Source organism: Rhodnius prolixus, unplaced genomic scaffold, assembly GCF_049639745.1.
Source record: "Rhodnius prolixus isolate KJV_2025 unplaced genomic scaffold, Rpr scaffold_11, whole genome shotgun sequence".
NCBI lineage: Eukaryota > Metazoa > Arthropoda > Insecta > Hemiptera > Reduviidae > Rhodnius > Rhodnius prolixus.
Genome location: NW_027411625.1, coordinates 12,395,825 through 12,409,985, shown reverse-complemented (window position 1 = coordinate 12,409,985; position 14,161 = coordinate 12,395,825). Strand labels below are relative to the sequence as shown.

General features: G+C 34.7%; 1 protein-coding gene across 4 annotated transcripts; it reads left to right on the top strand.

Annotated features, from left to right (window-relative positions):
* Positions 1–2,276: 2,276 nt before the first annotated feature.
* LOC141459474 (uncharacterized) lies at positions 2,277–13,745 on the top strand. Of its 4 annotated transcripts, XR_012461491.1 has the most exons (5): positions 2,277–2,434; positions 4,784–4,943; positions 5,308–5,570; positions 10,001–10,372; positions 13,446–13,745. XR_012461491.1 is itself a non-coding variant. In XM_074138594.1 (4 exons), the coding sequence occupies exons 1-4, from the start codon at positions 2,396–2,398 to the stop codon at positions 10,142–10,144; spliced, it is 606 nt and encodes a 201-aa protein (XP_073994695.1). In that variant the 5' UTR covers positions 2,277–2,395; the 3' UTR covers positions 10,145–13,745. The 4 variants fall into 4 exon arrangements, 2 of the variants coding, with proteins under 2 accessions (XP_073994695.1, XP_073994694.1); XM_074138594.1 differs by having other exon boundaries at positions 10,001–13,745; XR_012461490.1 differs by lacking the exons at positions 2,277–2,434; positions 4,784–4,943; positions 5,308–5,570 and adding an exon at positions 5,581–8,272.
* Positions 13,746–14,161: the final 416 nt, after the last annotated feature.

The window sequence follows — 14,161 nt, the reverse complement described above, 5'->3', positions numbered from 1 at the left end:
ACTGTAAGTGAATACACGATAGTATGTAGTAACTGTAAGTGAATACACGATAGTATGTAGTAACTGTAAGTGAATACACGATAGTATGTAGTAACTGTAAGTGAATACACGATAGTATGTAGTAACTGTAAGTGAATACACGATAGTATGTAGTAACTGTAAGTGAATACACGATAGTATGTAGTAACTGTAAGTGAATACACGATAGTATGTAGTAACTGTAAGTGAATACACGATAGTATGTAGTAACTGTAAGTGAATACACGATAGTATGTAGTAACTGTAAGTGAATACACGATAGTACATTAAGTGGCTTTAAATCAAAACATCCGGCGTGAACAGTTACACGACTTTTTTGAAACACGAGTTTTCCAAAAAAAAAACTATATTATACTTCTTCGCTTAACCGTTTTACCCTTACTAATATTAAAAATGATAAATCCATAAATTACAAAGATATGGCACATTAGAGGGATACGCAAACACTATCTTGTCCAGTAGTTTCAATCGGATTTTCCGCAGGTTCAAATAAAAGTTATATAACTAGTACTGCGCAATAAGGCGCCATGGTAGCCGAGCGTTGAACGTGGATCGCTAGGTTAGATATATATTTTGATATTGTGTTCAATTCCTGTCAATTTCGATATGAGAGGCCCTTTCCGCCTTTTCCTGGAACATTGTGGGCAGGAGCTTAATCAGCCCCGCTCAGTGGCAAAAAAAGTATAAGAGACGTTTCCACGCTTGCAGCCATAACCTCCTAAGCGACTGTAGCTCTCCCTCCGTAAGGCACCCTCTAGAGATAGTTTCTAAGCCTATCGTGCACTATCAGTAGGCATTAAAACAGATGAGGTCGGCATAACCACTCGGCCGGTCCGGGTCACGACTTGAAGGAACGGACTTGTATATAGCAAGCTGGCCCTAAGTAAGTTACCACTCCAACCTAAAATCTCAAAAGGAGAGTACCTCTTACGCCAGGTCTTCGATACTGGGTCCCAGTGCATGTCCTAACCTACACTGTGGGCTCAATGACCACCCAATAGGGTTCCCCACATCAGCATTTAGGCAACAGATTAAAATCCATTAAAAATTCTAGTCCCTGCTCGGTTTGTAACTCTGCCTAAATGACGGAAATTAAGGGAGAAGCTTGGCATGGAAAAAGAGAACATTTCCCCCGAACTTGAATGAACACCCATCACTCAACTAGAACACTTGTACTCTGTTTTGAGTGAGAAAGATTTCTTGGTTACATTTAAAGAGTACCTCTTTAAGGAGGCAACGCGAGTCAACACTTCTCACGTCAAACGGGCTCAATAATAGAAAATTCGAATGTTGAGCTTCTTCCTCACCCTTGCCGCCTGTTTATCTGCATTTTCTTCACTTGAAGTACTTTTTACCTGGTAAATAAAGGAATACTAACTAATACGAAATCTGTAATGAATAGAAGTTTGGAGTTATTAGCCTGAAGTGGCAATAGGTGGTTCAGGAAAGGCATAGTATTGTTGTCCTCTTTTGTTGATAAATCAAGAGGTGTAAGTCTGTTGGAACTTTTTACCTACTGGATGCCACAATGTCTGACATAATCCAACATCTTTCTTCGGCCATTCCATTGGCTGGAGATGGCGAGAAAACCGTAACTTTAGACACAGCCAGTACTGCGGCAAGTACATCATTACTTGTTATTTGTATTTTTAATTTTGAACATTTCTAAAAGGCTCGTCAAATGCCTGCAAAGGAGCAATTTAAAAAAAAAAAATACCGGGCAATAGTCTCAAGGACACCTTGCCCTTGAATTTCATATAAAGCACAGTGTTCCTCACTCGATTACTATGTAAATTTAGACCATGTACTTGAAGACCATAAACACAGTTTATTAAGACAAATACAACATGATGTTTTTAGAACCTTAGTGACGCATGTGGAAGAATTTTTAACAAGCAAAATTAATTTTTGACAAATTAAAATTGAACGCAATTTAACCAGCTAATTTTTTAAGTTAAATAAAAAACTTTAAAAAATTATTTTTGTAAATACCTTGTCAAAAAAAGCTGCACACAATACAGCAACAGTTTTCAAAAACTATCGTCAAAATCTGTCAAAGTTCTAATAACCTGTGTTACCTTGCCATATGGTTATCACTACATACCAGACTGTATTTATTTAATAGTTAAACAAAAAAAAAATACGTAAATATAATTATGATGACTAAAAATTGCAAAATATAATAAAATAAACATAATAATAAAGTAATGGTAAAAAAAATGTACTAGTTAATTTAAATTAAAACAACGTAACCTTATTTAAACAATAAAAAAACCTGCACTGTTATAAACCATCATGTTTGGAAGTTTACACTTTTGGTATTGGCGGCCTGATGAATAATTGAGTTACAGCGAACATGGATCATGATATAGAAGAAGTTTTAAGTGAATTGAAGGTATATTTTTATGTTTTATCTTTAATATCCAGTAAACTAAATATAGCTATTAGAATTATTGGTTGATGGTGGAAAATTAGATACAAAAGAGCAATCGTTCTGAGCTATAACATCATTTACGTATTGAGTGAATTATTTTTTTAAAACATAATTTTTTTTACTCAGTTTAAACATTTATTCTGCCTAATTACATTCTGTCAACCAAGTTTTTGTTAACGAGCAGGATCAATTTTCTCATATTTTCTTGATTTATTCTCAAATGTTCTTTTTTTTTAATTGATCTTTTCTGAACTTTTATATGGAGGGAAATGTGTTCAGTTGGATTTAAATGCGATGATTGAGAGGTGTTTAAATCACTTTGGGACAATTACATTTCAAGCATTCCTTTATAATAAAGTCATAGCTTTGCATTTTTCTAATCATTGACCTAACATAATTAATATTTCAAGTTTGTTCAAACTTTGCCTTTAATTGTTTTTCTCGTTCATTAAATATCTGCTTAGACAAGTATGTTAGCTCTATATTTTCCAAACGTGGTTCGAACAATTAATCGCCGGATTTGATTCCAATTGAACACATTCGGTTTTAATAAAAATTTTAGTAAATGGGAAGACAAAAAAAGTTTGAAAGTGCCATAAAAAGAAATAAGAAAATTTGGTACTTTTCCGTTAGCCGGGCGCAAGCGAAAAACAGTATTGGGTAAAACTGTTTTCTTTACAATTCATTAATATTTGTTTATAGTTGAACTTGTTTTGCTTACTATTAATTAATATTTGTTTATAGTTGAACGTTTTCGACTTTTTTCCGTTGACTTGGCTCGCGTTTGGTTCACAATTGGCGACATTTGCGCCCGGCTAACGGAAAAGTATAGAAAATTTATATTAAATTAATCAAATAATTGGTTAATTCAATGCCTGAACGTTTAAAAGTGTAATTAGGCCGAAAGGTGGCGTGAGAAATCTTAACTTGAAACAAATGAAATGTTATATTTGTCGCGATATTAAATATGTTCCTACGCGACTTATCAGTCTATCCAAAGCGTAGACGAATAGATATCAATTTCAAAACCGAAGTGGATAGAGTTTAAACAGCGTTTAAGAGTCAGTGAATTCTCGTTACTGAAAAATGATTAATTCTCCCTCTCCCCCTCAGTTTAAATATAGTAGCAATTTTATGCATCTATTTCTTCGAATTAGCTTTAGTTTCAATGGTGATGGAAACTCATTAGTAATCTGAACATTAATTAATATTAATATTTGACCCGCTTCTATAGTTCTCTCCTACTGTTCATGCTTAGTTGGAAGTCTCTCCTTACTTTGTCCCTCAGGTGTTTAACGAATCAATTAAATTTGTGTACATTGAAACCGTAAAATAATTGTTGGTGTGATTGAATCCTAGTGTGTTTAGATTAAAAGAGAAATCGCAATATAAATTTGGGAGTTTTGGATGTACTAACCTCTCTTTAAAGATACTATTACATACTTTTCTGTATTCTTTTTAAATCAACAATTGTGTTTTCTGTTTTGTTTTTTTGTTCCTTGTGTTAATATCTTCAGAGTAATTATTACTATTTGTTCTATCTAACAAGCCAGAACTTATATCACCAATAAAACAGATTTTAGAGTAGCAGGGATAGAAAAAAAAACAGCAGAAATAGGCATTCCCTCATTAAAAGGCGTCACTTCGCACTCGTTAGAAACTTGATTCTCGGACAAGCATTTCAAAGTTTTAAGAAATAATGCAAAACTTGGATCCCGAAGGTCATTTATTCTTCAACTGGACGAAACCCTAAACATGCTGCTCGCTTGGTAAATGATGTTAGGTAACTGTAAATGATTGTAGCTTTAAACATCTCATCAGTCTCCAGACTTTAATCTCATGCTGCACCTATAGAACAAGAATTAGAAACTGAAAAATCACACTATACAAATTCTAAAGAGTTCATATTAAGGAACGGTATTCACTCGAATCAGAACTGACTAAACAATTTGTACCTCAATTAAAAACCTTGTAACTGAGGTTATCAGAGAAAAAGAAAGCAATACAAATTAGCCAACGATTTATATACGTAAAAAACGAAATTTCGAACCAGATACACACTTTTTCGGCATTATTGTTTAAAAAGTTATCTTTACTTTCTATATATTCAGTGCCGACACAAGTCTGTTTAAGTAGTATAAAACACGAGTCAGTATGTAGTGTTTTGTTTTCATATTTTTCTACCCTTCTTTTCAAGATACTATGAGTATAAAAACAATTAAAAGTTTACAATGACTTTTTGGATAACTGCAGTTGGGTTGTGTAATTGTATACGGTGCGTTAGAGTTTCACTCATTTGTCTGATTGCAGTCTTTGGATGAAGGTCTGCATGGAAAGTGCCTAGAAACTCTGGATGCGCAAAGACTAAGCCAATTATTGGATACAATTACTGGAACTCTCAACGGGAATTCTAATCTAAATAATCATGAAAAATTTGGACGAATCATCTGGAATTTATCCTTGGCAATTTGTAAGTCGACTGGCTTCGTTAAGTATATTTCATATTTTAAATGTAACTCTTTCTGATGGCACCAGTCTGGAATGTGACACAACAATCTGTGCGTTGCCTACCTTACATTTAATCGAATCGAACTCGTTCTTAGTTCCAGAAAGTCAACCACCAATGATTTGACCAGCAGTCTAAATAATTTCTTTAAGAAAATCCACTTCTTATCACAAGTTGGCAAGTATGCTTTGTGGCCTGTTGAGCTAAAAAAGAGAATTCATCTCCAGCTATCCCATGTCTTTAGACCCTGTCAGTTCTGCAACAAAATTCACCAAAACGTGCTTTGGATTTCAAAAAACATTAACATTTTATGATTTGTATGTTTCAGTACTGAAATTTCCTAATTCGTTAAATTGGACTTTAGCGACACGACTATCTGAATGCTTCTCTGGCGTCAACATGGATGTCTCAGGGCAGCACTCATTATTTCGAATTGATATCATTCGCGAGGCAACGATTGCATCTAAATCTCTGCCAGACATACCAAAAGCATTTGCTACGCTACTGATAGCAATGGTCTCACAGAAGTATTTGACCATCAACGATCTTGAAAGTCATGCATTAGCTTTGCTACATTTTGAATGGGCTAAGGTAAGTTGGTTCTTGCCTTAATCATTTTAGGTTCTAGTCCTCAGCTCAGGTTCTGAAGTCAGGGCTCATCCAAAATGCCATAAGTTCTGTACACTGTTCGGTTCTTACACTTTTATAATACGAGGGTTGGCTGAAAAGTAATGCACACATGCTTGCCGAGCGCGAACGAAGAGCTTCCAAAAGCGCATGAGGTGGCATTTGGAAGTCACAGTTCCTCTTATTACGGATGCGCAGTTTGAACTCGCTGCTTCAGCCAGTGTATTTTTAGACGCCGAAGTATGGACACGTATTGGTGCTATGCCACAGCGTGCTGTTATCGACTTTCTTTTGAATTTTGTGACAGGGGACGAATCATAGGTCTATCATTACGACACCCAGAAGAGAAAAAGCAGAGCACTGAATATCGACATGCGTCTTCTCCTCGGCCGTAAAAGTTCAAAACACAACCATCCGCAAAAAAAAAAAATTCTGGCTGTGTTTTGGGATGCTCACCAAGTTTATGTGACCGATTTTCTGGATCCAGGGGCAACGGTAAATTCTTCTCGGTACGTACAGACTCTAAGAAACCTCGAGAAACATCGAGTTTGTCGTGTTAGAGGCAGCTTGGCACCAATAATCTTGCAACATGACAACGCTCGTCCTCACACCTCGCGCGAAACTGCAGAGGCTCTGGAAACACTGAAGTTTGAACCAATTCCATACCCTCCCTCTTCCCCGGATCTTGCCCTCTGCGATTTTTATTTATTTCCTCTACTCAAGAGAGGTCTCAAGGGTAATCACTATTCCTCAGACGATGTGGTGAAGGCAGCTGTCAATTCCTGGATTCAAGAAAAGTCAAAAGAATTCTTCAGTGACGGAATGAAACAACTTGTTTCACGTTGGGAGAAATGTACTAGCGTTAATGGTGACTACATTGAAAAGTAATACATAATTGTGTAGCTTAAGAATTGTACTTTAATATACTTTTTGTCCGAACTTGATAACTCTTTTCTTTCCCCTCTCCTAGCATGTGTGCATTACTTTTCAGCCAACCCTCGTAACAATCAGAATTACATGTGTGGTTCCAAAATTTGCCCGAAGATTGATAAATGTCAATTGCGTTGTGCCCTTACAAGTCGACAATTATTGTAGCAAGCAGCATATGCAATTACAGATTAAAAAGAGTTCACTTTTCTGGTTGAGGTTACATTCTTATTGTAAAGTGGTGTTTTTCAATTATTTTCTCATAGACATAGACGTATATTTTATTGTCAAAGAAAAATCTTGTTCTTGAGTCTGGTATACAGAAAAACAAGACAATAAAGAAGAACAAAACCAAAAGTTCAAATAAAAAAGCAATAAGTAAAAGTTATTTACTTCACTTAACAGTAATTTAACAGATATGATAATTAGCATTAAATATTTTTAAATGGAATATGTTAGAATAGTTTAATAAATTACCGCAAAATTGCTTTCGCTTTAGATTAAAATTGCTACATTAGTTAATCATCACATTAGCACTTATTGTTGAACTGTCATAACTAGGGAACGGATTCGTATGTATTTACATATTTTTTTCTAGGCAATTTACAGACGTTTTTCAACTAGAAGTATTCATACTGATACTTTTTAAGCCGTTTGAGTCTACTTTTATTTCACATATTTCCACATATTTGGATGTTATCGCATATTTATACATATTTGATTAAAATAAATAAATATTTCTACATATTTAATCAAAATATGTACATATTTTTTCATATTTTTCATTTTGGACATATTTTCATAATTGGGAGGTGGTTGACAGGAACTGTGAACCACAGACTGTAGGGCTGTGAATCACAGTGGGTACAATGGTTATTGTAATTTACACAGAATGCTGCTAAACAGTGACGGGCACTTGTTAGTTCTTTGAAGTTGTCTGACGTTGTCTGTTCTTTCAGCTCGTTCGTTGAAGTGTCCAATTCATTTCGTTCGGTCACTTAGTGTATTCTTTTTTGGGTGAAATGCCACGAACATCGGCCTCAAACAAACAACTGGTTGCTAAATATCATCGCGAGTTTCCAGCAGAACTTTTTCGAAGTGATGGAGACATTTTGTACTGCACAGCTTGTGACAAGCGCGTTTCTTGCTCTCAACGTTCCCAAGTCACCCAACATATTGCCACCGGATCGCACATAGAGAATAAAAACAGAAAGAAAGAGAGGACGTCCTATCAAGCCTTCCTTACATCTCCATCATCAAGTAAGTCTACTCTGAGTACAGATCTGTGTCGGACTTTGGTTAGAGCAGATATCCCTTTCCACAAACTTAAAAATCCTCATTTCAAAGGATTCTTAGAGACCTATATTGGGAAAAAAATGCCTGACGAGAGCACTCTGCGAAAAAACTACCTGGAAGATATCTATAAAGATACACTAACCAAAATTCGAGAACATATCAAAGATGGACCGATTTGGGTTTCAATTGATGAAACCACTGACGTTGAGGGCAGGTATATTGCCAATGCAGTTATTGGAAAACTTGACAGTGATGCTGATGTGGATTCAAAGCCATTCCTTTTGAACTGTGAGGTTCTCGAAAAATGCAATCATTCCACCATTTCACGATTCTTCGATGCCTCAATGCATATCCTATGGCCCAGTGGAGTTTTGAACGAAAAAGTTCTTTTGTTTCTCTCTGATGCTGCCCCCCACATGGTCAAGGCTGGGCAATCTATTCAGGTATTTTATCCTAAGATAATTCATGTGACGTGTATTGCTCATGCCTTGCATCGAGTAGCAGAAACTGTCCGATCTTTGTTCAGTGACGTAGATTCCTTAATCTCCTCGGTTAAAAAAGTGTTCTTAAAAGCACCAAGTCGCATTAAAATGCTAAAAGATCTCTATCCAGACTTGTGCCTTCCACCAGAACCAATATTGACAAGATGGGGTACTTGGCTGGAAGCAGCTCAGTATTTCTTTGAAAACTACAATAAAATCAAGAATGTCCTTTCACATCTCGAAGACGAAGCAGTAGCGATAAATACAGCCAAGTCTTTATTCGAGAAACCTAATTTAAGGAACGACCTTGCATTCATTTCTGACAATTGAGTATTTCTTGCACAAGCCATTACCCAACTTGAGTCCCAAAATGTTCGACTAACAGAAAACGTGTCCAACGTTAAAAAGTCATCGAAAAGGTGGAAGGAATACCTGGTGTAAGGGAGATCTGATCAGATCAAAACTGGTAGAAGTACTGAGCAAGAACAAAGGGTGGGAGACCATCTACCAGATTTCTGATATTATCAGTGGAACAGAAGTCACCTCAGAACATCGTGTACCCTTTACAACCAACGAGATAACTTCTTTCAGCAAGGCACCTATAACATCTGTAGATGTTGAACGATCTTTTAGTCGTCACAAGTCCATCTTACGCCCAGATCGCCGTCACTTTACGTTCCAACATTTGAAATTTCATGTGGTTGCAAACAATTTCGAAGGGTGAAGTTTTCAAAATTGAAAATTTAACACATCTTTTTATAAATTGTAAAAATGTTTTTTTCTTGTACAAATAATTATAACTTGTCCCCCCCAAATTCCATTTTCATAAAAAAAATGTCCATTTTACTTAAATATTCCAGAAAATATTTTAAGAAAATCACATATTTTCCACATAATTGACGAAAATAAATGCATATTTTAATTAAATATTTGGCATTTTTAAATACATAAAAATCCGTTCCTTAGTCATAACACTGGCTTAAAATGAAAATGTTCTTGGTTTTTCATTACGAAATATGATATTTTTATTTGAAGTTCCATTATTAGATGCATCTAATAATAGTAATGATTAATAATGTTAGTATATAGAATGGTTGTTACTGAAGCTTTTCCAGAGTGTGGAAATCTGAGCAGATTCCCAGAGCCGTAAAGTGACTATACGTTTAAAATGGTTTGCATTATATGTAAGTAGTCTTATAAAAATAAAAGTAGCCTTGCAGTACATACTGCTACATGAATAAATTACATCAATATGCATGCGGAAAGCGGGTGCACGTCGCAAAGAAAGATTTTCCGTACTCAAAACCATTTGGTAAACACTTATTTTCAGCACAACTGTAGGAAAAAATCTTTTAAAAACTGATCTGAATGCTATGTACATAGCAATTGTGCAACCACACTTCTGTTTGTACTAAGTGAAGCAGAGGAATAGTCGTTTTACTGAACATTGCCCCTGAAGTAACAATATCAGTATACTAAACAGCTCTATCAAGTGTATAATATCAATTAATTGAATGACCCTATAATTTGACTCGGGTTTTAAAGAATATCATTTATCTGGGAGGAGCCACTTTACTGAACATGCCTCTTGTGTCCTAATTTTAAGTAAAATGTAGTTATCAGACCCCTGCATTATATTTTTTTTTTTAATTTTGTTTAATATTAACTGCCATTCATTCTTTGTTATAGGAAGAGCTGATTTTCATAGAAAAATGTCTGACCGATATTAAAGCGATGATTCTAGCCAAACTGGCAAATGAAGCTGAATTGCAACTTATCTTGGACTGGATTGCAGAAACTGTTGCGGCTATGGTAGCAGATATGGAAGCGTAAAGACAACAAGTTTGCCCATGATTTGATTAGATTACGGTCTTTGTGACTAGAATCTGCTGCAGTCTAAGAGAATTTGTAAGCTGCAGCCCTTATTGAAGGAATTAGTCTCCATTTGGAAATCCAAGGAAATCCTATATTAAGCGCCTTCTCGCTTTAGAACGAGACTTGATTTAGGAGGAGCAAATGGTGTGGCTAGGAAACAAGTAGAAGAATACATCTTCCCTACTGGTTAATATGTACATTATAAATGACTTACAGTAGTTTAGAAGCAGCCTTTAGTTCCTCCTCACAAAAGCTACATTAGACATCTGACGATTGCTAAGTTCCGCCCTCAATTCCGCTAGAGGGTGAACTCATTTAGCTCTGCCCCTGAAAAATCATTATATCTTATCCATCTGTAGATTTGTACATTATAAATGGCTTTAGTGGCAGTCTTAAATCCTTTAATTTTAAGGATGCAGTAGATGACTACATCGTAAATAACGTAGTTTAGAAGCAGGAAGGCAGACTTTTCCTCTTTATTTAAGCAGTAATGTTTTACCCTATAAATATAGAGCAGTTTACAATTTTCCTCCAATAAGCAGTAGATCTGTGCTTGTAGTTGACTACAATATTTTATAGGCTGTACATTTTACTGACAGGTCATTTTAGATACTGTTATACTTCTCCTTAATATTAGTTTATTGGTAAAGTACTTACACTAGACATTTCATTATACAATTGAAGAAAGTTAATTACTCTGTTGTGTTAGCTTCACTTACTTGCAGAAATGTATGCAGTTGCTAAAATAAATAATGGAAAAACATGTTCTTAGGTTTTGTGCCGCTTTTAAAGTCAACAAAATATTCAAATTATTAAATAATTATTGCGTAGACTCAACTTTATTGAAACTTTAATATATTAACTAAAGTAATTGGCACTTGGGAGAAGCACTCTTATAAATTCCCCTGAGAGTGATTCCAAAATTTAGAGGGGAGTGTAATACTTTTATAAATATTCCTACACACTCTGAAAATCTTTATATACCTAATGCATTCATTCATTCTAATAAATACGTTCTTGCTAATAATAATAGACCCAATAAATACAAGCTTATAAATATATTCTCGCTGTTTTTTATTTTGTTTTTTGTTTTTTCGCCGCATCAACTACTGGGTTATTTGCGTCTTTTCGCTATTAAATAAACTCTTACTACATTCACACCAAAAGGAGAGTTCTCGATATTCATCTCCCTTTCAAATAAATCTAATTTTAGACTTTAAAACTAGATATTTAAATAAAAATCTAATTATTATTATAGTTATCTATTCTCTTCAATAAGAAAATTACCTTGTTTTATACGAAACTCATCTTGTAGTGTTACGCGCAAATGATGTGGCGGGCCAGCTTGTACATAGCATTGACGCAGTGCCTAACATCCTTCCAGTAAATGAGAAACAGTGAGTCTTTCTCTGCGCCACGAGCACCTCGGTTTTCTAGCTCCTACGAGCCTATTATGTGTGCCCAATCCTTAGTCTCGTCACTATTACAGATTCACAATGCGTCAATCTTTTAGCCATTGTACATAGCCTTATGGTTTAGTTTCTTTTAAATTTTCATATATGAAATCCCACTGATGCTGGCCTCTTCCTAATTAAACATACTTTTACATGACTTGTAAATCAGTGTGACGTACTGGAATGATGACGTCCGGATGATTACAGGCGGCACTATTTGCAGCCTGGTCTGCTTATTCAATGCCAGTGTGCCTTTTAGGGCCTGGCACTCATGCAAATATTAACTCTTTTCCAAATGTAAATGACTGATTTAGCATTTCATACATTTTGATAACCATCGGATCAGTTGAAAATGTGTTCTGAAGAGCCGTTTGTGGACATGGCGAATGCGACAGTGTAAGTACTTAACTATAGTTTTTATAGAGTGAGTTTTAGAGCCTGGCATACTGCACACATTTTTTTTTACTAAATTGGGGCATAGCTATAGTAATCTAAGGACCAAAATTGCGTTTGTGTTTTTAAAACTCAACATTCTACAATTTGTAGAACAAAGCTTAAAGCTTTGCAAAAGTTCAGAATAAATCTAAACAATTTGTAAAATGGAGTATAATAGAACCCAAAGATTCGAACAGATTTGATTAAGGGTCAAGTGATAATAATTAGTGGTGGAGCCCCGGGAGAGTCAAGCGCGTGTTGCCTGAGCCTCGTTCTCACCCAACTGCGTTCTATGAAGTTAGAGATTTGATGTGTTTAAGATTGAGTAAAAACAATCATCGCAAAGAACTATTTTGCGGATAGCCTCCGTCCCGATTTTTGGTGAATGTGAAGCGCGTGTTTGGCTGAAAATTTTGCTATTACAGAAAAAAAAAAACAATTTGTACCCTCAATTTTTTTCTCAGAATTCCTCGAAAAACAAGTGAGAGGTCGGTTCCTCCTCTTCCTGACACAATCTGCACAACGGTTCCGAGCTAATAAGCCCTAATTTGAACAGATGCTTCCTGAACCTATCATGCCCTGTGAATAGGCTTGTGATCAGAGTAATCTGATTTATGCCTGAGCACAGACACTTTGGGTCTTTGTTTACATAGCCAAGGCATAGTCTTGCTGTGTTTGACCCAGGACACATCGCCCAGTTCTTTTCAAGTTCTTTCCATATCCAAAGTATGCATAATGTAAATACCGTTATGAATATTGTAAAAATTATGATAAGTAACAAGCGGTGTAAGGATTTGCATTTTTTATGGATTCCCTTCCTAAACAAGTTCAGTGGTCTAGTTTTTCTTGAACAGATGTTTCCTGAACCTATCATGCCCTGTGAATAGGCTTGTGATCAGAGTAATCTGATTTATGCCTGAGCACAGTCACTTTGGGTGTTTGTTTACATAGCCAAGGCATAGTCTTGCTGTGTTTGACCCAGGACACATCGCCCAGTTTTTTTCAAGTTCTTTCCATATCCAAAGTATGCATAATGTAAATACCGTTATGAATATTGTAAAAATTATGATAAGTAACAAGCGGGGTAAGGATTTGCATTTTTTATGGATTCCCTTCCTAAACAAGTTCAGTGGTCTAGTTTTTCTAAGAGTTATAATGCAGAGATTGAACTTAAGCAGGGGTGCCTATTGAGCTCTAATTTTTCATCTATTTATAAATGACATGGAAAGATTATTTAGAAAATCTGGTAAAATTTTTCTATCCTCTTTGTAACTGTGACCATAAAAAAATTATAAATTATATCTAATTATTCCCTAAATTACAAATTATAGGATAAGATTTTTTAGAGTGAAAAAACTTGTATGTTTCAGATTTATACAATACAATTATAAATGGAAGACATTGGCATTGTTTCTGCATATGTGCTTGGGCTACAGCTATTTTTAGTGCAAGATTGAAATGTTCATTTTAAATATTAATGGGGAAAAATAAAATAATTAAATTAATTCATAAAATAAACAAATATATTAATAATGCTAATATTAAATTAAAAATAAAATTCATGAATTTTATCATAAGATTATGCAACTCTTCAGACGGTCGTCGACCATGAGAAGTGTCATTATGTTGTTTTTAAAAATTGAATGTTAATAAATAAGTACAATAATAAATATTAAAAGTTGTAAGCGCAAATGATTATTGCAGTTGATGCACCAAAAAATAAATAAATAAAATACAAAATTGCAAAAACCAGATAAACAAAAAAGTACAGTTCCCTTAAAAATAAAGATTTGATCAAGAAAAATTTCTAAGCTTAAAAAATAAATTAAACAGATTAACTTCTAAACTTATAATTGAATAAACGAGAATTAAATACAAACAGAATTAATAATTACGTTAAATGAATTTGTTAATTACAAATTTTCTTGAAGACATTGCATGTAAAAAGTACTTGTAGATGTTTACTTTTCGTTAATCATGAATATCGTTTAACAAAACACTCATTGTAGAAAACTATCGTATTTGTACAAGCAATTAATATAATAAATAATATAAATAAATAATCAATCTTAAATTACTTAAACCT